The 25,240-nt window shown below is 44.6% G+C and overlaps 1 protein-coding gene across 3 annotated transcripts in view; it reads right to left on the bottom strand.

The window, feature by feature from the left end:
* The window catches only part of mllt1 (MLLT1 super elongation complex subunit), an 80,258-nt gene that overhangs the window by 9,490 nt on the left and 45,528 nt on the right, over positions 1 to 25,240 (bottom strand). For all 3 annotated transcript variants that reach the window (XM_033047180.1, XM_033047181.1, XM_033047182.1), the window contains 6 exons: positions 15,187 to 15,269; positions 10,028 to 10,171; positions 7,823 to 7,948; positions 6,427 to 6,996; positions 3,912 to 3,999; positions 2,554 to 2,662 (listed from right to left, as the gene is read on the bottom strand). In XM_033047180.1, the coding sequence (XP_032903071.1) occupies positions 2,554 to 2,662; positions 3,912 to 3,999; positions 6,427 to 6,996; positions 7,823 to 7,948; positions 10,028 to 10,171; positions 15,187 to 15,269 (1,120 nt within the window). The remainder of the gene's footprint in view (positions 1 to 2,553; positions 2,663 to 3,911; positions 4,000 to 6,426; positions 6,997 to 7,822; positions 7,949 to 10,027; positions 10,172 to 15,186; positions 15,270 to 25,240) is intronic.

The following is a 25,240-nucleotide window of genomic DNA, read 5'->3' as shown; positions in this document are numbered from 1 at the left end:
GTATCTATCTTTGGTATAAACCAGCATCCGTAGTTCTTTGTTGCTGCTCTCTTCTGGGGCAACTCGTCTTTGCACTCTGATGAGATTTTCATAGCAAAGACATGAGGGATGTCATAGATTACCCAGACAAAAGTGAACATTGGAGGGTAACCTGGGTGCTCCCTGGACATCGTGATCTTAGTATCCCGGCTGGGGCTGGGACCCCCACCCCACCCCCGGTAGGTCAACAACTTCCCTTCATCCTTCCTAACTCAGTCACTCTGCGCTGCACTGACTCTCCCACCCCCTCCATCATTGAAGTCTGTAGTGGGTGACGAATAACTAAAACAGCGCCGTGTCCTCCTATCTTCATCTATTTCTTCAGCTTTGTAGGTTAATTGGCTTGGTGTAAATGTAAAAATTGTCCCTAGTGCAGGATAGTGTTAATGTGCGGGGATCGCTGGTCAGTGCGGACTCGATGGACCGAAGGGCCCGTTTCCGGGCTTTACTAAGAACCTGGGGGGTAATCGTTTTTCCATAAAGGGCGCTGGGTGTTTGGAACAAGGAGGTAGCTGAGGCAGATACCAGTAGACCTCCCTCAGTTATGACTGACCATGGGTGATGCATTCTGGTCGGATGCAAGCCTGGGCGATCTATGTCATTTGGAGGACAGGCTGTTGCCCATGCAGCACGTCCCCCCTCTCCACGTCGCTGATCGATCCAAAGGAACAGCAGGGCCGTTACAGTTTGGCACCAGTGCCGTCGCAGGAGCTGCCAGAGCGAGGTTGTAGACAACGATGAACTGCCTTAGGGGCTCCGACTCCGGATTTTCTTGAGGTTTACTCCAGGAGCCTTTTCCATGACTGGATATAGCCACAAGGCAGTGGAGGTTTTAAATCAGAGTTTTCCCTTTCCTAGATGGACCGCCTTCCCAGGCTGACGAGCCCCATCTGCCCGAGACTCGTGGGGGCGGGAGCGTCTACCTTCCCGTGCAGGTCTATAGCACCTGCCCACTGCCTAGATACTATTGCAACGTTTAAGTAACATCCAGACGGGTACATGGATAGGATAGGTATAGAGGGTTAAGGGCCAAATGAGTGCAGGTGGGACTAGTCTAGATGGGGCATGTTGGTCGGTGCGGGCAAGTTGGGCCGGAGGGCCTTTCTGTGCTGTATCACTATGTAATATGGTAAGCACTGGTAAGTCACCATTTGTCTGTTTTTGGTAGACAAAAATGCTGGAGAAACTCAGCGGGTGAGGCAGCATCTATGGAGTGAAGGAATAGGTGACATTTCGGGTCGAGAAACCTTTTCACTCAAAGTATGGTGGGTGTATGGAACGAACTGCCAGAGGAGGTAGTTGAGGCTGGGACTATCCCAACATTTAAGAAGCAGTTAAACAGGTACATGGTTAGGACAGGTTTTCCTCTGCATCACCGGCAGAATTAAAGGCACCTCCCTTTGTGCCTGTCCACATTGGTTTTTATTTAAGAAGGAACTGCACATGCTGGAAATATCAAAAGTAGATAAAAATGCTGGAGAAACTCAGTGGGTGAGGCGGCATCTATGGAGCGATGGAATAGGTGACGTTTCGGGTCGAGACCTATTCCTTCGCTCCATAGATGCTGCCTCACCCGCTGAGTTTCTCCAGCATTTTTGTCTACCTTCGATTTTTCCAGCATCTGCAGTTCCTTCTTAAACATCTCCTCTCTTCCAGATTTCTTTCTCCCTAATTCCCCCCCCCCCCCCACCTCCCCATCACAGTAGGTCTGAAATATTTCTCCCTGTCTTTAATATTTACTGCTATTCGGTTGTGACCTCTCGTACACTACGGATGAATTCCCACTCTTCAATCTACTTTTTTCGTGGCTCTTCCAGGGTTTTTAATCTGAACTTTCTCTGTAGCTGTAACATTATATTTTGCACAAGTTTTGTTTCTATTTAGCAGATGTACACGCGTGTGTGGCAATGACGCTGGATAGCATGGACAACAACATTTTTTACACTCTCAGCACATGACAATAACAAATCAATATCAGTATTAAGCCAGCAATAAAAATCTATTTCTGAGTCTTTATTTACAGCAAATATGCAAACCTTCTTTGAAAGGATTACTGGTGCTTAGGTTTATCCTAAGTCATAGAGTGACACAGCGTGGAAACAGGCACTTCGGCCCAACTTGCCCACACGTCCCACTACACTAGCCCCACCTGCCTGTATTTGGTCCATATCCCTCCAAACCTGTCCTATCCATGTACCTGCCTAACTGTTTCTTAAAAGTTGGGATAGTCCCTACCTCAACTACCTCCTCTGGCATTTCGTTCCGTACATCCGCCACCCTTTTACCCCTCAGATTCCAATTAAATAGTTCCCTTCACCTTAAACCTGGGAGCACCCGGGAAAAACCTACACAGGTCACGGCGAGATCGTGTGGGAGGAAACCGGAGCACCCACGTTGGTCACGGGGAGAAAGTACAAACTCCATATGGACAGCACCCGTAGTCAGGATGGAACCCGGGTCCCTGGTGCTGTGAGGCAGCAACTCCACCGTGCAGCATCTGTTGGGCACACTGACCTGTTATCTCTGCTCACTGCAATGTTTTTCACTGCCCTCTCCTCCTCGGAGCTGCTGTCGTCGTCCGAGCCTTCCGATTGGATTTCCTCCACCATGGAGCGCAGGGGCCCTGGGGGAAACAAGAGCAGTTGTCTAGGAAGGAACTGCAGATGCTGGTTTAAACCGTAGACACAAAATGCTGGAGTAACTCAGCGGGACAGACAGCATCTCTGGAGAGAGGGAATGGGTGATGTTTCGGGTTGAGACCCTTCTTCAGACTGAGAGTCAGGGGAGAGGGAAACGAGAGATATAGACGGTGATGCAGAGAGATATGTAACAAATGAATGAAAGATGTGCAAGATAGTTACTTTTTTTTTGCATATCTTTCATTCATTTGTTCTATATCTCTCTGCATCACTGTCTATAATCTCTCGTTTCCCTTTCCCAACTCTCAGTCTGAAGAAGGGTCTCAACCCGAAACGTCACCCATTCCTTCTCACCAGAGATGCTGCCTGTCCCGCTGAGTTACTCCAGCCATTTTGTGTCTATCATTCAATATGCCAATGGTCAACAGACATTAGACTCTGTCAAATCTATCTCATAACCTTCCTCCAAGATATTTGATCTCATTGAAGTTGCTATACAAATGAACGTTTTTCATACATAATTTCTGAACTTCACGTGGATGGACAGTGAGCCCATAAGTCTGTGTCCGGTTGGTATAGAACGTTTGTCGGCGCTGGGCCTGAACTTGCTGGAGTTTAGAAGGATGAGGGTGGACCTCATTGAAACTTACCGAATAGTGAAAGGCTTGGATGGAGTGGATGTGGGGAGGATGTTTCCATTAGTGAGGGAGTCTAGGACGAGAGGTCATAGCCTCAGAATTAATGGACGTTCCTTTAAGAGATGAGGAGGAATTTCTTTAGTCATAGGGTGGTGAATCTGTGGAATTCAATGCCATAGACGGCTGTGGAGGCCAAGTCCATGGATACTTCTAAGGTAGAGACGGATAGATTCTTGATTAGTACAAGTGTCAGGGGTTATGGAGAAAAGGCAAGAGAATGTGGTTAGGAGGGAGAGATAGATCGGCCATGGTTGGATGGCGGAGTAGACTTGATGGGCCGGATGGCCTAATTCTGCTCCTATCACTTATGACAAGACCATTCCAATTTGTCCCACTCCCCAGCCTTCTCACTGTAGCCCATCAAATGCGCTTTCAAATGTCACAATCATATTAGGACACCACCACCTAACCCATATGCTATTTTTCCCCCAATCACCTTCATTGCGTTTCCATTCCCTCCTGATCCCACTGCCCATTAGATGAGAGGAACTTCTTTAGCCAGAGGGTGATGAATCTGTGGAATTTAGCCACATACCTTGTCTGTGGTTTTGGGAAGGTGCAAAATCAGAATCGGAGCTCGAGTCCGAACTTGAGGTCGTGTTCGACTGGCTAGTTCGCACAGACTAGACATGGAGAAAGAGGAACAGAAATCAGTCAGGAAATATCTTGACAGTTAATCAACTTAACTTACCTTCAATTTAGTTGACACAAGGAACTGCAGATGCAGGTTTACGAAAACAAAACACACCAAGTGGGCAACTCAGTGGGTCAGGCAGCACATCTGGAGGACAGTCTGAAGAAGGATTCTGACCCAAAATGTTGCCCATCCATGCCCTCATAGTTTAGTTTATTGTCACGTGTACAGAGGTACAGTGAAAAGCTTTTGTTGTGTGCAAACCAGTCAGCAGAAAGATAATACATGATTACAATCGAGCCATTTACAGTGTACAGATACATGAAAAGGGAATAACGTTTAGTGCAAGGTAAAGCCAACAAAGTCCGATCAAGGATAGTCCGAGGGTCATCAATGAGGTAGATAGTAGTTCAGCACCGCTCTCTGGTTGTGGTAGGATGATTCAGTTGCCCGATTACAGCTGGGAAGAAACTGTCCCACAATCTGGAGGTGGGTGTTTTCACACCTTTTGCCTGATGGGAGAGGGGAGAAGAGGGAGTGACCGGGGGTGAGACTGGTCCTTGATGATGCTGCTGGCCTTGCCGAGGCAGTGTGAGGTATAAATGGAGTCAACAGAAGGGAGGTTGGTTTGTGTGATGGTCTGGGCTGCGTCCACAATTCGCTGCAATTTCTTGCGGTCTTGGATGGAGCTGTTCCCAGACCGTGCTGTGATGCATCCCGATAAAATGCTTTCTATGATGCATCTGTAGAAGTCGGAAATGCTGCCTAGCCTGCTGAACTACTCCATAGTGTTACTCAATTGGGTATGATTGGTTTTAACTCAAGAATGTGCTGCTTGAATAAGGGTGAAGGCAAATACAAAACTAATGTGGAGAACAGAAAATGATTCAGAGGCATCATGTTTACGCCTGAGTCAGCTGCCCATCCATAACAAGTGGCAGCATTGTGCCACAGGGGAGGAGTCATAAAAAGGAACTGCAGATGTTGATTTATACCAAAGATAGGCACAAAATATTGGAGTCAATCAGTGGGTCGGGCAGCATCTCTGGAGAGACGGAGTCTGACGAAGGGCCCCGACCTGAAGCGTCATCTATCTTTTTTCTCCAGAGATGCTGCCTGACCGGCTGAGTTACTCCTGCACTTTGTGTCTATCTTTAATCACCGGAGACTGATAAAATCTCTTTGGATTCTCTGTATCCTTATCTGTCAGAGCTATCTCATGTCCTCTAGATTTCCTTCTTAAGTATAATCCTCAATCCTCTCCTCTTCTGCAGGAATACACTTGATCCCAGCTGTGTGTACCTGATCCATGCCATCTTATTTTTCCTGACCAGAGCCTCAGTTCTCTCATCTTTGCTCTTACCTGCCTTGCACAAGCACGTACATCTCAAACACTCATGATCACACTTAGAAAAGCATCGCACTTTCCAGACAAAGTGTTTAAGTGACAAAGTTCCTTCCTACACATTTAATCTGCTCCACTGTGAAATCTCAAGATGTGCCTGCTTTGAAGAAGTTCTCCTCCTCTCACCTACGAGAATTCTGCAACTTCATCTCTCGTGGCTCTGCCTGTGTGATTCCTCCTGCTCTCCAACTCTATGCCATATTTTACCTTCAACTACATCTCTTTAGATGCCTCATTCTCACACCTTACCCTTCCTTATCTCTGTGTCTCCCATGACTCTTATTCTGAAGAAGGGCCGAGACCCAAAACGTCACCCATTCCTCCTCTCCAGAGATGCTGCCTGTCCCGCTGAGTTACTCCAGCATTTTGCGTCTATTTTCAGTGTAAATAGCGTCTGCAGTTCCTTCCTATAAACAACTCCAGCTTTTTCCATGTAAGGAATAAGAATTGTTTTACCCGCTTGTGCAGGTGTGACAGTATATGGAACTGATGCACTACAATGCTGAGATCTATATTCTGCGCTTTGCACCTTTCCATTTGCTGCTTTACCTATTGTATTCAAGTTTGACTTGATTGTATTTATGTATAGTATTATCTGATCCGATTATCTAGCGTGTAATACAAAGCTTTTCACTGTACCTCAGTGCACATGATAATAACAAACCAAAGCCTAAGGTGAGATAGATAGATAGACACAAAATGCTGGAGTGACAGGCAGCATCTCCGGAGAGAAGGAATGGGTGACGTTTCGGGTCGAGACCAGTCTGAATAAGGGTCTCGACTCAAATCGTCACCAAACCATTCCTTCTCTCCAGAGATGCTGCCTGTCCTGCTGAGTTACTCCAGCATTTTGTGTCTATCTTCGGTTTAAACCAGCATCTGCAGTTCCTTCATACACCTAAGGTGAGATGGCATATGTACTGAGATTTTCTCCTACTGTTCCACGAAGCATCAAACTGCAGCGTTACATCCCTTTGAACCATATTTAGATTTGAGAATAAAATTCTTTACCTCAGATTTGGAGATCACTTCATCTTCTGAATTACACTCATCTGAATCCACAGGCTTTTTCACCTCCTTCACACTACTTTCAGTTTTAACCTTCTCTACTTTAATGTTCACTTTTTCTTTTTCCTTTTCCTTTTCCTTGGTCTGTTTTTTTTCAGAGTATGAAGTAGAGGAAATTCTCGGCGAAACACTTGGGAAAGTTTTTGATGTCTCTGAAGTACTTTTCTTTTGCTTTTTAACGTTGGATTTGATTAAATCTACGTTGGAGGGCCTCTTTATGCTGGGCTTTGACTCTTGGTGTAGGGTCCCACTACCTTTGGGCGACATGCTGTCTAGTTTAGACTCCTTGAAGGCTGGTTTTGGTTCTTTAGAAGTTGCCTTTGGAGTAGATTTCTCTTCCTTTGAAATCTTGCTTTCAGCCGATTTCCGCGATAGTTCCTTAGACGATTTACTGTGCTCCTTCTCCGGTTCTTTCGCGGTTGTCTTGTTCTCAGAGTCTTTCGTAGTCCGCTCCTTGTGCTCTTTTGTGACCTTGTGAGGTTTTGAGGATTTGCTGCTCTCTCTATTTGTATCCTGTTTGAAATGACAGAAGTAATTTAGTGAGTTAGTTTACACACACACACAAGTATATATATAAATGTTTGGAGGGATCTCAAGAGTGCTTTATTGCCATATGTCCCAGATAGAACAATGAACATCTTACTTGCAGCAGCACAACAGAATATGTAAATATAGTACTCTGTAAACAATATAATACGTAAGTAAGTAAGTTTATTGGCCAAGTATTCACATACAAGGAATTTGCCTTGGTGCTCCACCCACAAGAGGGAAAAAAACAAGAGGGGGAAAAAAGTTCAGCTTGTGTATAATATACATACACTCATAAATATACACACACAAACACACATATATATATATATATATATACATGCACACATACGTACACACAAAAAAGCAATAATAGCAATAATAATTAATGTAGTACAGAGCTTATTTGAGGTTGTAGTGTTTAATAACCTGATGGCTGTAGGGAAGAAGCTGTTCCTGAACCTGGACGTTACAGTTTTCAGGCTCCTGTACCTTCTTCCCGATGGCAGGGGTGAAATGAAAGAGTGGCCAGGGTGGTGTGGGTCTCTTATTATGCTGGCTGCCTTTTTGAGGCAGCGATTCCCGCGACATGTCGACATGTGACGCCTGTATGGTCGTGAGTAGTCGCCCAAAGAGCCGCTGGATTTTCAACATGTTGAAAGTTTTCAGCCACCTGCTGCGACTATGACGGGTGCCGGCAAGTCGCCGAAAAAATCGTAAGTAGGGCAGGCCCTTAAGGATTCAGATTAGAGTCCCATTATTCTAATCTGACTCGATTAGAGAGAATCAGATCAAGAGTTCTATTACTGACCTTAGAGCCATGTGATGGCTTGCTTTTCTTTGGATCGGAGAATGCAGACAGTGGAATTGTGGGTAGCATGGGGTAGTCCGGGCTTGGCCTCGAAGTTGTGTCAGTCCCTTCAGGCATCACCATAACCTAGAAGAATAAACTAATGTAATGCCTGCAGACTTGTTCAGTAAACCAGCATCTTCTTTGCAGTTATAAACCAGCATCTGCCGTTCCTTGTCTCCAGACTTTACTTGAGAGATACAGGCCCTTCAGCCCATCGAGTCCGCGCTGACGAGCAATCACCCCGTACACTAGCACTATCCTACACACTGGGGACAATTTACAATTTTACAGAAGCCAATTAACCTACACGTCTTGGCCGTGTTACACTTTCTGAAGTGCTCAGAATGAAACTAAATACTGTGCAATTATCAGTGTACTGCCTGCTTCTAACTTCATGTTGGCATCAGTTGGGCAGAGGAGTGTGGGAGGAAACCGGAGCACCCGGAGAAAACCCACGCGATCACAGGGAGAACGTACAAACTCCATACAGACAGCACCCGTAGTCAAGAATCGAACCCGGGTCTCGGCCGCCCTTCCACTGCTAACGTTTTAAAGAATGATTTTATTGGGTGGAACTATCTGCAAATCATACACATATTGAAAGGAACGTTGGCCTGAACTTAAACATGAACATATTCCTATTCCAGTTGTTTTCCGACTGCAAAGATTAAACCTAAAAAACATAATGGCTTTGGTTTTAACTCTAGGTTGGTTTTGAGCAGTAATCCAACTATTCTCTTGCGCCTGACATGACTGTCTGCCTTAGCATACAAGCATGCTTCACAACTAGATGCAAGAGTGATGCTGAAGAGGCTTTTAGAACATGGAAGTGCAAGGGACTAGAGGGATATGGATCATGTACAGGCAGATGAGATCGTTTAACTCTGTGACATGTTCAGCACAAACATTATGGGCCAATAAGCTCATTCCCGTGCTGTACTATTCTATGTTCTAATAACGTGAACTTTTCTTCCACATTGGACAATGCTGCTAAAATACATGACATTCCGATGCCTTGATTTGTTCTTTTCACACATTTCTTTCTTTTGTTCTTTCTACGTTTTCATATCTCTAGTTTCCCTCTCCGCTGACTCTCATCTGAAGAAGGGTTTCGACCCGAAACATCACCTATTCCTTTTCTCCAGAGATTCTGCCTGAACCGCTGAGTTACTCCATCATTTTGTGTCTATATTCTGATGCATGTGTTCTGCAAATATATAATTTCTCAAGGCCATCAATAACTCTTGCCACTTTTCATTTTCCTCTTGGTACTTCTCAACATCCAGGGCACCCACCCTGCCTCCTCCACTTCAGTTTAGTTTATTGTCATGTGTACCGAGGTACAGTGAAAAGCTTTTGTTGCGTGCTATCCAAGTCAGCAGAAAGACAATACATGATTACGATCATGCCATTTACAGTGTAGTTACATGATGAGGGAATAATGTTTAGTGCAAGATAAATTCAGCAAGTCCGATCAAGGATAGTCCGAGGGTCACCAAAGAGGTAGTTCATTTGATAACAGCTGAATTATCCTAAGTGCTGGACACTGCTTCAAGAAAGGAAAGTTCTTTTGAAGCACTCCATCACGCCATAAGCACTGAAGTTAATTAGATTCATAGTGTCATAGAGTTATACAGTGTGGAAACAGGCCCTTCGGCCCACGCCGACCATCATGTCTCATCTACACTAGTCCCACCTGTCCGCACTTGGCCCTTATCCCTCTAAACCAATCAGAGACCCGGGTTCGATCCTGACTACGGGTGCTGTCTGGATGGAGTTTGGACATTCTCCCTGTGACCGCGTGGGTTTCCTCCCACATCCCAACAGGCCCACTCCGGCCTACCAAGTCTGCACCGACCAGCGATCCCCGTACATTAACAGTATCCTACACACACTAGGGACAATTTACACTTATACCAATCCAATTAACTTACAAACCTGCACGTCTCGGAGTGTGGGAGGAAACCGAAGATCTCGGAGAAAACCCACGCAGGTCACGGGGAGAACGTACAAACTCCGTACAGACAGCACCCATAGTCAGGATCGAACCGGGATGTCTGGCGCTGTGAGGCAGCAACTCTACCGCTGCGCCACAGTGGCGTCCATTACCAGGACTGTGAAGAAAGAGTCAAGAGAAGGCGAGCAACAACAGCAGGAACCTACCCCTCCTGCCTTGACGAGCTTGCGCCGAAACTCCTTGGTTGGGTTGTTAAAGGTGAGCTTCTCACAGCGTAGGTGATTCACGGGTGGGTTTCCTTCCAGGTTTAGGAACAAATCATACGTGAAACAGACTTTCTTCGGTTCTTCCTGACCAAAAAAAAACTTTTTTAATTTCAAACCTATTCAAATATGAACTCACTTTAACTTTTAAGTTTTACAACATGCGGTTTTAATCGTTGCACTAAAACAAAAAATTCAAACTAAGAGATTAAAATATCAAATAGATTCTTGCTAAGCAAGGACAATGGGGAAATGTGCATGTAATCATCTGGACCAACCTACCATGAGGAGCATTATCAAATGCTTTACTAAAGTGCATGTTGACAACATTGACAGTTCCTGTCTGGGAAGGAACAGCAGATGCTGGTTTAAACCGAGGACACAAAATGCTGGAGTAACTCAGCGGGACAGGCAGCATCTCTGGAGATGCTGCCTGTCCCGCTGAGTTACTCCAGCATTTTGTGTCTATCCACTGTTCCTACTCTCTTCAATCGTCTTTATCACTTCCTTAAACAAAAACAATCAAATTTGTGAACAAAATGTGACAAAAGGCCGGAGGAACTCAGCAGATCAGACATGTTGGGTCAGGACCCTTCTTCAGAAAGACTGTCTGCTTATTCTCTGCACAGATGCCGCCTGACCCAGTGAATTCCTCCAACCTTTTGTGTAGGAAGGAACTGCAGATGCTGGTTTACACCGAAGATAGACACAAAATGCTGGAAACGTCACCTATTCCCTTTCTCCAGAGATGCTGCCTGACCTGCTGAGTCGCCCCAGCATTTTGTGCCTACCCTCCAATCTTTTGTTTTTATGCTCAAGATTTCAAGTGTCTGCAGTTTCTTGTATCTCCAATCAAATATGAGAACCAGGATCACCCCAAGATGAAGCTACGCTGACCATCTCTCATAACTCCATACTTTTCGAAAAGCAAGCACATCCTTTCCCCAACAATCCCTCTCCAACTATTGCCCAACCAGTGCCGCAAGGCCTACAATCTTCTGGTTTCCCCGATGCCCTCTTTAGACAAAGGAACAACATTGGCTTTTCTCCAGTCTTCATGACTAAAGAGGGCATAAGGTCATGTGATAGGAGCAGAATTAGGCCATTCAGCCCATCAAGTCCACTCCGCCATTCAATCATGGGTGATCGATCTCTCCCTCCTAACCCCATTCTCCTGCCTTCTCCCCATAACCCGACACCCGTACTAATCAAGAATCTATCTATCTCAGTCTTAAAAATACCCATTGACTTGGCCTCCACAGCCTTCTGTGGCAAAGATTTCCACAGACTCACCACCCCCTGATTAAAGGAAATTTTCCTCATCTCCTGCTTAAAGGAACGTCCCTTAATTCTGAGGCAATGACCTCTGGTCCTAGACTCCCCCACTAGTGGAAACATCCTCTCCACATAAAGTGGAACCATAGGTCCCCGGAGCGATCAGGCAGCAGTTCTACCAGCTGTAGCATTGAACTTCTACTTCCATATCAAAAATAGAAAAACCTGAAAATAACACTTCTTCTAATCTAGCATATTGCATCTGATGGTCATCCATTAGTGACATCAGCTCGGTTCTTCCCGTTTCCATTAGCAGGTCCTAAAGCCCTGCACTTAGCACTTCTCATGGGCCTTGGTATTCTCTCTCTCTCCCCTTATCTCATGGCTTCTGATCATTTTTGCTCATCCCAACGCTCATCTCACTAACCCTTTGATAAGTTTCTCCAAGTGCTCAGAGGTAGACCTTTGTACAACAAGGTCATCAGGAATAAGAGTAGAATTAGGCCATTCAGTTTACTCCACCATTCAATCATGGCTGATCTCTCCCTCCCTCCTAACCCCGTTCTCCTGCCTTCTCCCCATAACCTCTGACACCCGTACTAATCAAGAATCTATCTATGTCTTAAAAATATCAACTGACATGGCCTCCACAGCCTTCTGTGGCAATGAATTCCACATATTTCCTCTTGCATCTTTCCTCAAAAACCAAAATGCTGGGAACACGCAACAGACGAAGCAGCACCGGTGAAGGAAAAAGGACAACTGATGCTTCAGGTCACCTCGTCCTTTTCCCTCTGCAGATGCTGGCTGGCCTGCTGAGTTCCTCCAATACTTTGTCCTTTACTCAAGATTACAGACTCTGCTGTCTCTTGAGTCTCCGTCCTTCCTCACCTCTCTGTAACTTGAAACTATAGACAATAGACAATAGGTACAGGAGTAGGCCATTCGGCCCTTCGAGCCAGCGAATGTGATCATGGCTGATCATCCCCAATCAGTACCCCGTTCCTGCCTTCTCCCCGTATCCCTTGACTCCGCTAACTTTAACTAGCTCTCCCGTGAAAGCATCCAGAGAACCGACCTCCACTGACCTCTGAGGCAGAGAATTCCACACTCACAACTCTCTGTGTGAAAAAGTGTTTCTTTATCTCCGTTCCAAATGGCTTACCCCTTATTCTTAAACTGCGGCCCCTGGTTCTGGACTCCCCCAACATCGGGAACATGTTTCCTGCCTCGAGCGTGTCTAACTTGTTTTCTAGCTCTCTTTGTCACCTCTGATGCAGGACCTTCAACTGGAACCATTAATTGTGTTCCTTTCCAAACGTTTCCTGACCTGCTGAGTGTTTTCTGCATTTTCTATTACTTCTGATTTTCAGCCTCTGGAGTTTTTCATTTAAACAAATCTGGCTCTGACCACCGGGTGGTGCTATGTCCACCATCCTCCGACACTACCTCCCAACCCCTTCTCCAAAATTCAAAGGGCAGAATTCAGAAGTTAAATATCTTCCAAAATTTGAATATTGGAATAGAAAATGTAGGTCAGGCAGATTTGGTGGAGGCAGAGGTTTCAGATCACCTCTGCAATTTTTTTGTTCTTCTAAAATTCAAAAATAGTTTTGTTTAGTTCAGTGTAGTGTCACGTGTACCGAGGTACGGTGAAAAGCTTTTTTGTTGCATGTTATCCAGTCAACTAAAAGACTATACAAGATTACGTACAGGTGTCAGAGATTATGAGAATATGGCGGGAGAATGGGGTTGAGAGGGAAAGATAGATCAGCCAGGAATAGACTTGATGGGCCGAATGCTCCTAAAACTTATGAATTTAAGATTACAATCAAGCCGTCAATTTACATTACAGTAAATCTAACCTGACAATTGAAAAGTCTGAGGTAGACACAAAATGCTGGAGTAACTCCGAGGGACAGGCAGCATCTCTGGAGAGAAGGAATGGTTGACGTTTCAGGTCGAGACCCTTCTTCAGACTTGAAAAGTCTCTTTATCTTAATGTAATTTTGTCGTTTTTGTACAACAGTTACACAGGTACTTAAAAACAAATGAATTTGGAGCAAGAGTAGATCAACTGACAATTTGAAAATGTCTTTGGATCCTCAATGCCGTCAACTAAGCCTGTCCATGGATACAATCTCACCTAAAATAATTAGGACTCTTATGGGTTTTACCTCTGTCACTGGACTTTAGAATGTGTAGCTCGAATGTGCACAGAGCTATAAGAGTGTGGGGATATGCGCAGTTTCCTTCATCTGTGAGGATGGTGTAGGAGCTAAGGTGGAGTATCAAATAGGAACGCACAAAATGCTTGAGTAACTCGGCGGATCAGGCAGCATCTCAGTAGAAAAAGGATAGGTGATATTTTGGGATAGGGCCCAAAACCCTCTTTAGTCAGAGGGTGGTGAATCTGTGGCATTCTTTGCCGTAGAAGGCTGTGGAGGCCAAGTCAGTGAGTATATTTAAGGACGAGACAGATGGATTCTTACTTAGCACAGTTGTCAGAGGTTATGGGGAGAAGGCAGGAGAAGGCAGGAGAATGGGGTTAGGAAGTAGAGAAAGATCAGCCATGATTGAATGGCGGAATAGACGATGCGCCGAATGGCCTCATTCTGTTCTTAACACTTATGATCTTATGACCCTTCTTCAGACACTTGTCCCAACCCAAGTTACTCCAGAATCTTGTGTCCTTTTGTGTATTATTCAGCATCTGCAGTTCTGTTTCCATACTAGTTCTATGCCATCCCACTTTCCCCATCCACTCCTTACACGTCTGCGGCAGTATCTACAGAGGCCAATTAGCCTCCAAACCTATACGCAACGCCTATGGGATGTGGGAGGAAACTGGAGCATCCAGAGAAAACCCGCGCGGTCACATAGAGAACATGCAAATTTCACACAGACAGCACTCGAGGTCAGGTTGGAACCTGGTTCTCTGGTGCTGTAAGGCAGCAGCTCTACCCGCTGTGCCACTGTGCCGCCCCAATACATCACTTCTCATCCGAGGTATAGCAATGATGGGAATCAATGCTGTGGTCATTTATAGGGAAGTCTGGTTCTTCCTCTACACAGTGAGCAGTTTTAGGATCTGTCAGTGGATATTAGGCTGCACTAGAGTGAGCCTGACTCCAGTAATATCATCACCTAAACTTCATAGCCAACAGTGATGTTCCGCCTACCTCTCTCCCCTCAACTATAACAGATTCTCTAGAGTTCTGAGGAAAATAAAAATAAAATATATCTCTTAATATACAGAACATTATTTTAGTTTAAACCGTGTAGGAAGGAGTTTAGTTTAGGAAGGAATTAGAGATACAGCGTTAAACCGTGTAGGAAGGAGTTAAGAGATACAGCATGGAAGCAGGCCCTTCGGCCCATCGAGTCCACATCGACTACTGATCCCCGCACATTAACACTATCCTACTCTAGGGAAAACTTTTAGATTATATCAAGCCAATTAACCTACAACCCTGTACGTCTTTGGAGAGTGGGAGGAAAACAAAGTTCTCTGAGAAAACCCATGCAGGTCACAGTGAGAACGTACAAACTCCGTATAGGTTAGCCCCCGTAGCCAGGATCAAACCCGGATCTTTGGCGCTGTAAGGCAGCAACTCCACCGCTGCGCCACCGTACCGCCTGTCAGTCGGCAGCTGAAGAGGTAATATATGCAAATGTTCTTGATGTTACTTTTAGGAGATGAAGGAAATCGAGAGAGAGAGCAGTGGACATCACCAGTCAGTATTAAAGAGTCACTCTGCTGTTTTATCACCCACTTTTTAAATTAGTCAATAACATTTTAAGTTTAACGTAAGCATCAGAGGTACCTTGTTCTTGAAGTAGACATCAATTGGCATAATAAATCCAGCGTATCCAGACTCCTCTACTTTATAAGGCGGCTCCTTACAAACTACATTAGAAGAAACAAATGTGAAGTTGTTAGTAAACATAGAATGGAAAGAGTAGAACATCAACTGAAGGCCTTTTTATTAAAGAAAGCAAGAAAATGGGCACATGAATTCAGTTGCTTATAAAGTATTTCTGGCACCATCCCTGTGAACAATGTCCTCTCTTCAGTATTGTACAATAATTTGACTGCATCGAGCTAACAATATGGATCTTTGAACTCTGGATAAAACTTCAGCTCCAGTTACTGTTCTTGTTCATTCACTGATCTCCAGGGCTTCTTTCCCTTCCGAGCTTCCATCATCATTCCCAAGTTGTATGAAAGCAAGTGGTGTGAGTTTGTGGTACGGAATTCATGATCAATTAGTGCCGCACTCTCGAGGGTGGAGTGGGCTGCTGGAGGCCCTGCAGCAGCCTGGAGCTTGGCTGGGCGGAGCGCGTGGACCGCACGTAACATGCAGCTGCACAGAACCGACCCTGCAACGCCGCCAGGACAACAGATCTTCATAGCCAGGTTAAGAACTCTGCACTTATAACAAATTGGGACTTGAAAATGGTGCCAAAACCTGGCACGCTTGTACTCCTGTGCAGTAATACTGAATCCAAGATGTGCCTATCTATAATATACTTTAACTGAACTGTATGCAAAATATCATTTCACTACACCTCGGTACACGTGACAATAAAAGTCCCACTGAACCATCAAAATACAATATTGACAATATCTGTGGGAAAAGTAATCTGTTTCAGCAGAGATACCCCAGAAAAAGTCACCTCACACCCATTCTTCATGAACCTAATTAGATAAACTCCAGGAGATTCTGGTAACGGCCTTTAAATGATTCATTTTTCAACACCCGTCCATTTAAGTAATCTTGTGTTATGCACAGAATGTTGTCCAATTTGATTAGTAACGATGTCAAAGGTTATTGAGGAGAAGGCAGGAGAATGGGGTTGAGTGGGAAAGATAAATCAGCCATAATAGAATGGCAGAGTAGACTTGATGGGCCGAATAGCCTAATAATTCTGCTCCTATGATTCATGAACATGAAATTAAGTTTTGAGGGCAGCCACACTGAGAGAAAGGTCCCGATCCGAAATGCCACCTATCCATGTCCTCCAGAGATGATGCCTGACCCGCTGAGTTACTCCAACACTCTGTCATTATTTGCAGTTTTTTGTGCCTACTGAACTGAATTAGTCACATTGGACGTCGGAGCTCTTCCCTGTTTGAGATTTCCAATCTAACAGTATGAGTTGCTGCCAGTAACACAGTTTAGTTAGTTAGGTTATTGTCACATGTACAGAGGTACAGTGAAAAGCATTTTTGTTGCATGCCATCCAGTCAGCAATAAGACTATACACAATTACAGTCAGGCTGTCCACATTGTACAGATACAGAAGATAAGACACAAAATGCTGGCGTAACTCAAGCGGGACAGGTAGCATCTCTGGAGAGAAGGAATGGGTGGCGTCTTGGTTCGAGACCCTTCTTCAGACCAAGATTGGAATAAATAAAGATTTAAAAGAGTGGAGCGATTGCAACGAATGATAGCAGATCCACTTCTGGAACCAGTCACCTGGCCTCGGTGCCATCTTGCATTATCAATCAATTAAAATAACTTTATTGGGCTTCTCAAACAGAGGTAACAAAATACCAACACAATCCCATAACCTTATATTATATCCAAAACAAAATAGACCAGTCAATGCTGCCACCTCACATTTTACCCCAATTACACCCTGTTGCATGCCAAGAGTGCCAAGAGGAGAACTACGCATTGCAAAATGGAAGCATCGTGGAGATAAAGCCTTTAATTTCTTACTTAGAAAATGCATCTAACCGTGACTATTCTGTCTCAAAAGAGTGCCCAACTTGCTAAAAGAACCACAAGCTAAATTAAGCTCTTTGCACTATTTGCTCTTCCTTAACAGTAGAAGATCTTTACAATGTGACAGAACGGTTTAGTCAGGCAACGGCATAACTGACACCGACAGATTATGATCAGTGTCACAACAGCACCACACTGAATTGGCAATATCACAGTACGTTTGGGTACGTTTTTATTCATGGAGCTTTTAAACAGCTGTATTGACAGCAGGATTTGGGGGGGGGGGGGGGAAGAGGAGAAAGGGAAAGATACAAATGATTTAAAATTAAGCTGCAATTCAGACACAGGCTACTCACAATATATAGTTGTTTCTGCAATTTGGAGAAGAAATAAACCATCAAATTGCAGTTTACAAGAAGGGGGGCCAAAAGCAAATGATCACAAAGCAAAAGGAAAAAGGTCGTTGGCCCCTGATGGAAATAGTTTATTTTTAACATTTCATTAAGGGGCAAGAATTGGTGGCAATATCATCAATGATGAGGCAGTTACATGATCACAGAATGATCCCAAGAATGAGTGGGTTAACATATGATGAGCGTTTGACAGCACTGGGCCTGTACTCGCTGGAGTTTAGAAGAATGAGGCACATACCAAACAGTGAAAGGCTTGGATAGAGTGGATGTGGAGAGGATGTTTCCACTGGTGTGAGAGTCTAGGACTAGAGGTTATAGCCTCAGAATTAAAGGATGTTCCTTTAGGAAGGATATGAGGAGGAATTGCTTTCTCAGGGGTGGTGAATCTGTGGAATTCTTTGCCACACAAGGCTGTGGAGGCCAAGTCAATGGATATTTTTAAGGCAGAGATAGATAGATTCTTGATTAGTACAGGTGTCAGAGGCTATGGGGAGAAGGCAGGAGAATGGGGTTCGGAGGGAGAGATAGATCAGCCATGATTGAATGGCAGAGTAGACTTGATGGGTTGGACGTCCTAATTCTACTCCTATAAACAGGTACCAGCAATAAATGTCCTGCTCCTCTTCAAAATAATTCCCAAGGATCTTGTACATCTATCTGAAAGGGCAGCCTGGCCCTTTTTACTATTACTTGGGATCCTGGGATGTCAGGACTTTCATATGAAGAAAGACTGGATAGACTCGGTTTGTACTCGCTAGAATTTAGAAGATTGAGGGGGGATCTTATAGAAACTTACAAAATTCTTAAGGGGTTGGATAGGCTAGATGCAGGAAGATTGTTCCCGATGTTGGGGAAGTCCAGAACAAGGGGTCACAGTTTAAGGATAATAGGAAATCTTTTAGGACCGAGATGAGGAAAACATTTTTCACACAGAGAGTGGTGAATCTCTGGAATTCTCTGCCACAGAAGGTAGTTGAGGCCAGTTCATTGGCTATATTTAAGAGGGAGTTAGATGTGGCCCTTGTGGCTAAAGGGATCAGGGGGTATGGAGAGAAGGCAGGTACAGGATACTGAGTTGGATGATTAGCCTTGATCATATTGAATGGCGGTGCAGGCTCGAAGGGCCGAATGGCCTACTCCTGCACCTATTTTCTATGTTTCTATGTTTACTTACACTAAAGGACAGTACCAGTAAAAGTGCAGTACTCCATTAATGCTTCAGTGCCCGCTCTAGCTCCCCGAATGGAACTTGAACCCACAATCTTATGATTCAATTAGCACGAGTGCTACATGTTTATAGATCATGAAAAAGCCACTGCAATCCTTTAAGAGGGTAATTAGATTTAGATTTTTTTAAATGCTCAGCAGGCACAGTTTACAAGGGTTTTGGGAAATTTAAGTCATTTCCTCAGAGCTATTTAGACATTGAGGTTTGCGGAGAGCGAGTTGAGTGAGGCAAGCTATCTTAAAGGGTGCAATGTCAGGGAGGTTGCTTATCTGAAGATGGAACAGAGTGGTGAAGAGACCAGAGGTCCCCAGGTTTAGTTCTGGGAAAAAGAGCTGTTCACTGTAGATAAGAGATCGGAAAGGAAACAACATAACCACAAATTTCGCTTCAGTTGGAGACTGTGTGATGGGAACACTTTGAAATACAGAATCCTAGATGCTAATGAGATGTCTCCAAAAGACAAATGAGTTTAAGAGCAAAATATCAGAGCTTGTAGTACAATGCTCACGATGATAACCTTAATTGAAGGTTAATGAGCTCCTAAAATTTGATAAAATACTGATATAATGTTAATACAATCATGGTTGCAAAATTGATGTTGTCCCCATTTGGAATCTTCTCGAATATTCAACTGATCTTCATCCCTAATCACCCTTGGCTTGGTTGACCAGTGTTGGTATCCGTCCATCTGTGGGAGATGATGGTGCGGCTTTGTCGCTGACCAGTTTGGAGAGGGGAGTGTTTCATCTGTGGATGCATTTCCTGCAGTGGCTGACCAGGCATATCCTTGGCGGCAGATCTCAACTCAGTCCATTAGGGCGAGAGGAGAATTCAGACAAGGACACATAGTGCGCTCAGGGTAATCCAGCAGTTGATCAGGCAACTGAACCATCCGAACCACAACCAGAGAGCAGTACTGAACTACCTCTTTGGTGACCCTCGGACTATCCTTGATCGGACTTTGCTGGCTTTACCTTGCACTAAACGTTATTCACTTATCCTGTATCTATACACTGTAAATTGTCTGGTGTGTAATCATGTATTGTCTTTCTGCTGACTGGTTAGCAGCCAACAAAAGCTTTTCACTGTACCTTGGTACACGTGACAATAAACCAAACTGAACTGAGTAATTCAGCATATCAGGCAGCATCCATGGAATAGAATGCTGGAGGGATGCTGCCTGATCTGCCGAGTTACTCCAGCACTTTGTGTCCTTTTGCATATTAACCAGCAGCTGCAGTTTTTTGTTTCTACTCGGGGAATGCAGACGCTGGGCAAGTCTATGTTTCCAATTAACTGCCCAGGCTTGTAGCCAAAGCAAATGGAAAGGACACTTCATCCTCACCGATCCCAGTGAGGGGGAAAAGAATCACGCTGCGTTGACAAGATCTGGGGAAATAATGTGGATAATAAATATGTCCTACATACATATTAACATGTTCCCATGGTGTTGCATCTTAAATAAACAAGGCACCATTTTCTTAATGGCTATATCATAAAACCCAAAACCCAGATGTGTCTGGGGGAGAAAAAAATATGATTCTAGTCTAAACAAAGAACTGGAGATGCTGGTTTATACCAAAGATAGACAGAAAGTGCTGGAGTAACTCAGCGGGCCAGGCAGTATCTCTGAAGAATAAGGATAGGAGACATTTCGGGTCAAGACCCTTCTACAGACTAGGCCAGTCTGAAGAAGGGCCTCGACCCGAAACATCACCCATTCCTTCTCTCCAGAGATGCTGCCTGACCTGCTGATTTACTGCAACACCGTGTGTGTGATTGTTTGTAGTGGTTGCAGGTTATGAGGCCAAACTGATCCTAGATAATATATACATCCTCCTTGTCACGTGGCATCCTCTGCAACCCACTGGAATTGCAGATGGACAATGGTCAGATGGTCAAATCATTAATATTAGCAACGCCATTGAATGTGGCTGTTAAAGCTAAATGGCAAGGATTAATACGTATTTAGTTTAGAGATACAATGAAAACAGGCCCTGCGGCTCACCAAGATAAGGGAGGGTTACAGGGATATGGGCCAAATGCGGGAAGGTGCGACTACTGTGGATGGGGCATCTTGGTCGGCATGGGCAAGTTGAGCTGAAGGGCCTGTTTCCATGCTGTATGACTATGATTCAGACTACAAATTACCTGTTCACACTAGTTCTATTTATCCCACTTTCACATCCACTCCCTACACATTCGGGGCAAATGACCTACAAACCTGCACCTCTTTGGCATGAGGGAGTAGAACTGGAGCACACAGTAAAAGAGCAAACTCCATACAAACAGCACCCGAGGTCAGGATGAAATCTGGGTGTCTGGCAGCAGCTCTACCAGCTATGCTCCACAGCTTTGCTTAACAGACTTGATCAACATACTCCCAGAACCTGGAAGATAAATAAATGCTGGAGTAACTCAGTGGGACAGGCAGCATCTCTGGATAGAAGGAATAGGTGCTATTTCGGTCCGAGACCCTTCTTCAGACTGCAAGTCAGGGGAGAGGAAGACACAGAGATAAAGAAGGGTAAGGTGTGAAAACAAGGCATCAAAGGGGACGAAGCTCAAGGAAGATGTAGAATAGACCATTGTTAGCTAGGGGAAGGTGACTATGAAGCATACAATGTCAGACTGGCCCGAGAACTAGGATGGGGGAGGGATGGAGAGAGAGGGAAAGCAAGGGTTACTTGAAGTTGGAGAAATCGATATTCATGCCGCTGGGTATCCCAGAACCCGGAATGACTTGAAACATCCTTTCATCTGCCTCGTAAGGTCAGTTCCACCTTGGAAGATGGTATGAATTCTACAATATATACAAGCGTTTAACTGCTTCCAAAAGCCAAAGTAGTTTCCTTCCAAAACAAAACATGACAGCATATAGTGCGGTCGAGTTGCTGCCTTACAGCACCAGCAACCCAGGTTTGATCCTGACCTAGGGTGCTGTCTGTACGGAGTTTGTGCATTCTCTCTGTGACGTGGGTTTTCTCCGAGTGCTCAGGTTTCCTCCCACACTCCAAAGATGTGCAGGGTTGTAGGTTAATTGGCTTCTGTAAATTGTCCCTAATGTGTAGGATAGAACTAGTGTAGGGGGCGATCGCTGGTCGTTGCGTCCCCTAATTTGGTCCCCTAATTTGAGGAAGAACATTCTTGCTATTGAGGGAGTGCAGCGTAGGTTTACAAGGTTAATTCCCAGGATGGCGGGACTGTCATATGCTGAGAGAAAGGAGCGGCTGGGCTTGTATACTCGCGTTTAGAAGGATGAGTGGGTATCTTATCGAAACATATAAGATTATTAAGGGTTTGGACACGCTAGGGGCAGGAAACATGTTCCAGATGTTGGGGGAGTCCAGAACCAGGAGCCACAGTTTAAGAATAAGGGGTAAGCCATTTAGAACGGAGACGAGGAAACACTTTTTCTCACAGAGAGTTGTGAGTCTGTGGAATTATCTGCCTCAGAGGGAGGTGGAAGCCGGTTCTCTGGATACTTTCAAGAGAGAGCTAGTTATGGCTATTAAAGATAGCGGAGTCAGGGGATATGGGGAGAAGGCAGGAACGGGGTACTGATTGGGGATGATCAGCCATGATCACATTGAATGGTGGTGCTGATTCGAAGGGCCGAGTGGCCTACTCCTGCACCTATTGTCTATTGTTGCAGATTCGGTGGGCCAAATGGCCTGTTCCTATGCTGTATCTCTAAACCTGACTAAACTAAACAGGATCTAAAGGATGATAAGCTACTGGACGCAAGTTGCAAGAACGATGTGTGGAGCTCCCATGCAGTAATACACTTACAGTAAATCAAATGTAAAAGGAGATTGGAAAAAAAGTCTCAACCTGTACTCAGTTTGAAGTGATTTGGAACAAATGATGGCCATTCCAAGACGTGAAGATCGTCACGAGAAAGAACTTTCTGTTCTCTTCCACACTTAGCCCAATGTGCCAAGAAAAGTGATCAACAGAATGTTATCATTTATTTTTCAGGGGAACTGAATACAAAAATTTGGAGGTTATATTACAGGGCACTGCTGAGATCACATCTGGAATAATCTTCACTGTAATGAATTCCTTATTTAAAGAAATATGTTAATGCATTGGAAACAGTTCAGAGGCTCGCTTGACTAATACTTGGAGCGAGCGAGCAAAATAATAGAGATACTCAAAGTGGAAACATTTGCAACGTGCCAGGGGAAGAACAGAGGCTTTAATCCAAGTGATCATGCATGTCCGTTACTTTATTTAACTGTAAAAACTCTTTGATGAATCTTCATATCAAAATAAGAAATTGCTCAGCCCACAGATTGTTCTTTCTCATTATTATGTGAAAGTACTCAGATGCTACCTAGCCAAAAATTCTTCTGAATCGCCCTTAGGCAAAAGTTCATGTCATCGGAGCAGAATCAGGCCATTTGGCCTAACGAGTCTACTCTGCCATTCAATCATGGCTGGTCTACCTTTCCCTCTCAACCCCATTCTCCTGCCTTCTCCCCAATAGCCTTTGATTGTTGGGCCGAAACGTTGCCTATTTCCTTCGCTCCATAGATGCTGCTGCACCCACTGAGTTTCTCCAGCATTTTTGTCTACCTTCGATTTTCCAGCATCTGCCGTTCCTTCTTAAACAAAAGCCTTTGATTGTTACTAGTCAAAAATCTGTCAACTTCCGCCTTAAAACTACCGAATGACTTGGCTTCCACAGCCGTCTGTTGTAATGAATTCCACAAATTCACTACTCTCTGACTAAAGAAATTCCTCATCTCCTTTCTATTTTGTTTTAAAGGATAAAATTGAAACATGATAAAGTATTTGTAATTTGTAAAAAAATATATTTGATCAGGCTCCTTCCCCTTGCAAAATCACTACTTTTCCCATGAAAATCCCGTTCTCAGGAAAAGATGTGAATACAGAGAGGGCACTGATAAACAAGAACTGGGTGGCATGGAAGGGCCTTCTATCAAAGAGATTCGAGGAACTGCAGATGCTGTAATCTTGCGTCGAACAAAGTGCTGGAGTAACGCAGCGGGTCAGGCAGCATCTCTGGAGGACATGGATAGGCGACGATTCGGATCTAGTTTAGCTTACTATTGTCATGTACATTGAGCTATCAAGTCAAAGAAAAGACTATAGAAGATTATAATCAAGCCGGCCTTAGAGTACAGATAAAGGATACAACATTTAGTGCCAGGTAGTCAGATTTAAGCTAGTTCAAAGAAATCCAATGCTGGTAGGTCAGGAGTGCTCTCTAGCTGGTGGTAGGAAGGTTCAGTTTTCTCACAACAGCTGGGAAGAAACCGTCCCCAAATCTGGAGGAATGTGTTTTCAAACTTCTTGCCTGATGGGAGAGGAGAGAGGAAACGACCAGGGCGAGACTGGTCCTTGATTATGCTGGTGGCCTTGCCAAGGCAGTGTGAAGTGGATATGGAATCATTGGAAGGGAGGTTGGTTTGCTTGATGGTCTGGGCTGCATCCACAATTTACTGCGATCTTGGATGGAGCTGTTCCCAAACCATGCTGTGATGCATCCCGATAAAATGCTTCCTACGGCGCATCTGTAGAAGTTGGTGGGAGATTTTGGGGACATGCCAAACTTCCTAAGCTTTCAAGGGAAGTAGAAGCTTTGGTGTGCTTTCTTGGCCATAGCTTTGATGTGGCCGGGATCCTTCTTTCAGACAAGCTTTACTGCGACTCCCCTTTAAAAGTACTTTGTTGACTGTAAAACATGACGGGACAGCCCAAGTTGCCTTAGGACATGGTACAATAGCAGATATTTTCTTCCTTTGGTCAACTGGAGATCACTGAGCTTGATGAACTAATTTAGGAAGAAAAACAGTAGGACTTTGTGGAGTTATTTGGAACAATACTTCTGAAGGCATCAAGCTCTTGGGCGGCAGTGGTGCAATGGTAGAGCTGCTGCCTTACCGCACACGAGTCCTGGGTTCAATCCTGACCTTGGGTGCTGTCTGTACGGAGTGTGCGTATTCTCCGGGTGCTCCGGTTTCCTTCCAAACTCTAAAGACAGAGGCTTGTAGGTTAAACGGCTTCTGTAAATTATCCCTCCTGTGTAGGATAGAACTAGTGTGTGATTGTTGGTCAGCGCCGACCCAGTGGGCTGAAGGGCCTGGTTCCACACTGTATCTCTAAATTACGAACTCTTCACGATGAACTGTGTGAATGTGATGTATGATAATTCAAAGAGAGGTAAGATGCTGGAAGCTTGAGCTAAGAAGCAAACCGCTGGAGGAACCCGGTTGGTCAGGCGACACCTAGGGAAGGAAAAGGACAGAGGACATTTCGGGTCGGGACTCTTCCTCAGACAGCAATTCCTAGATCTACAAATATTTGATTTGGGAAATTTTCACTTGGATGGCTTTTATTTTTGGGGATATGTGTCATCAAGTTACAAAGCTATCTTCTGATTTGACAAAATATGCACCACTCTCAACCCATAAGCATCTGCAGTACCAAGATGCCCGTGAAGCATATTGCTGCATATTTATAATATTTCACT

This window comes from Amblyraja radiata, chromosome 29 (assembly GCF_010909765.2).
Source record: "Amblyraja radiata isolate CabotCenter1 chromosome 29, sAmbRad1.1.pri, whole genome shotgun sequence".
Lineage (NCBI taxonomy): Eukaryota > Metazoa > Chordata > Chondrichthyes > Rajiformes > Rajidae > Amblyraja > Amblyraja radiata.
Note: the sequence above shows the minus strand (reverse complement) of the source record. Positions and strands in the feature narration are given on the sequence as shown.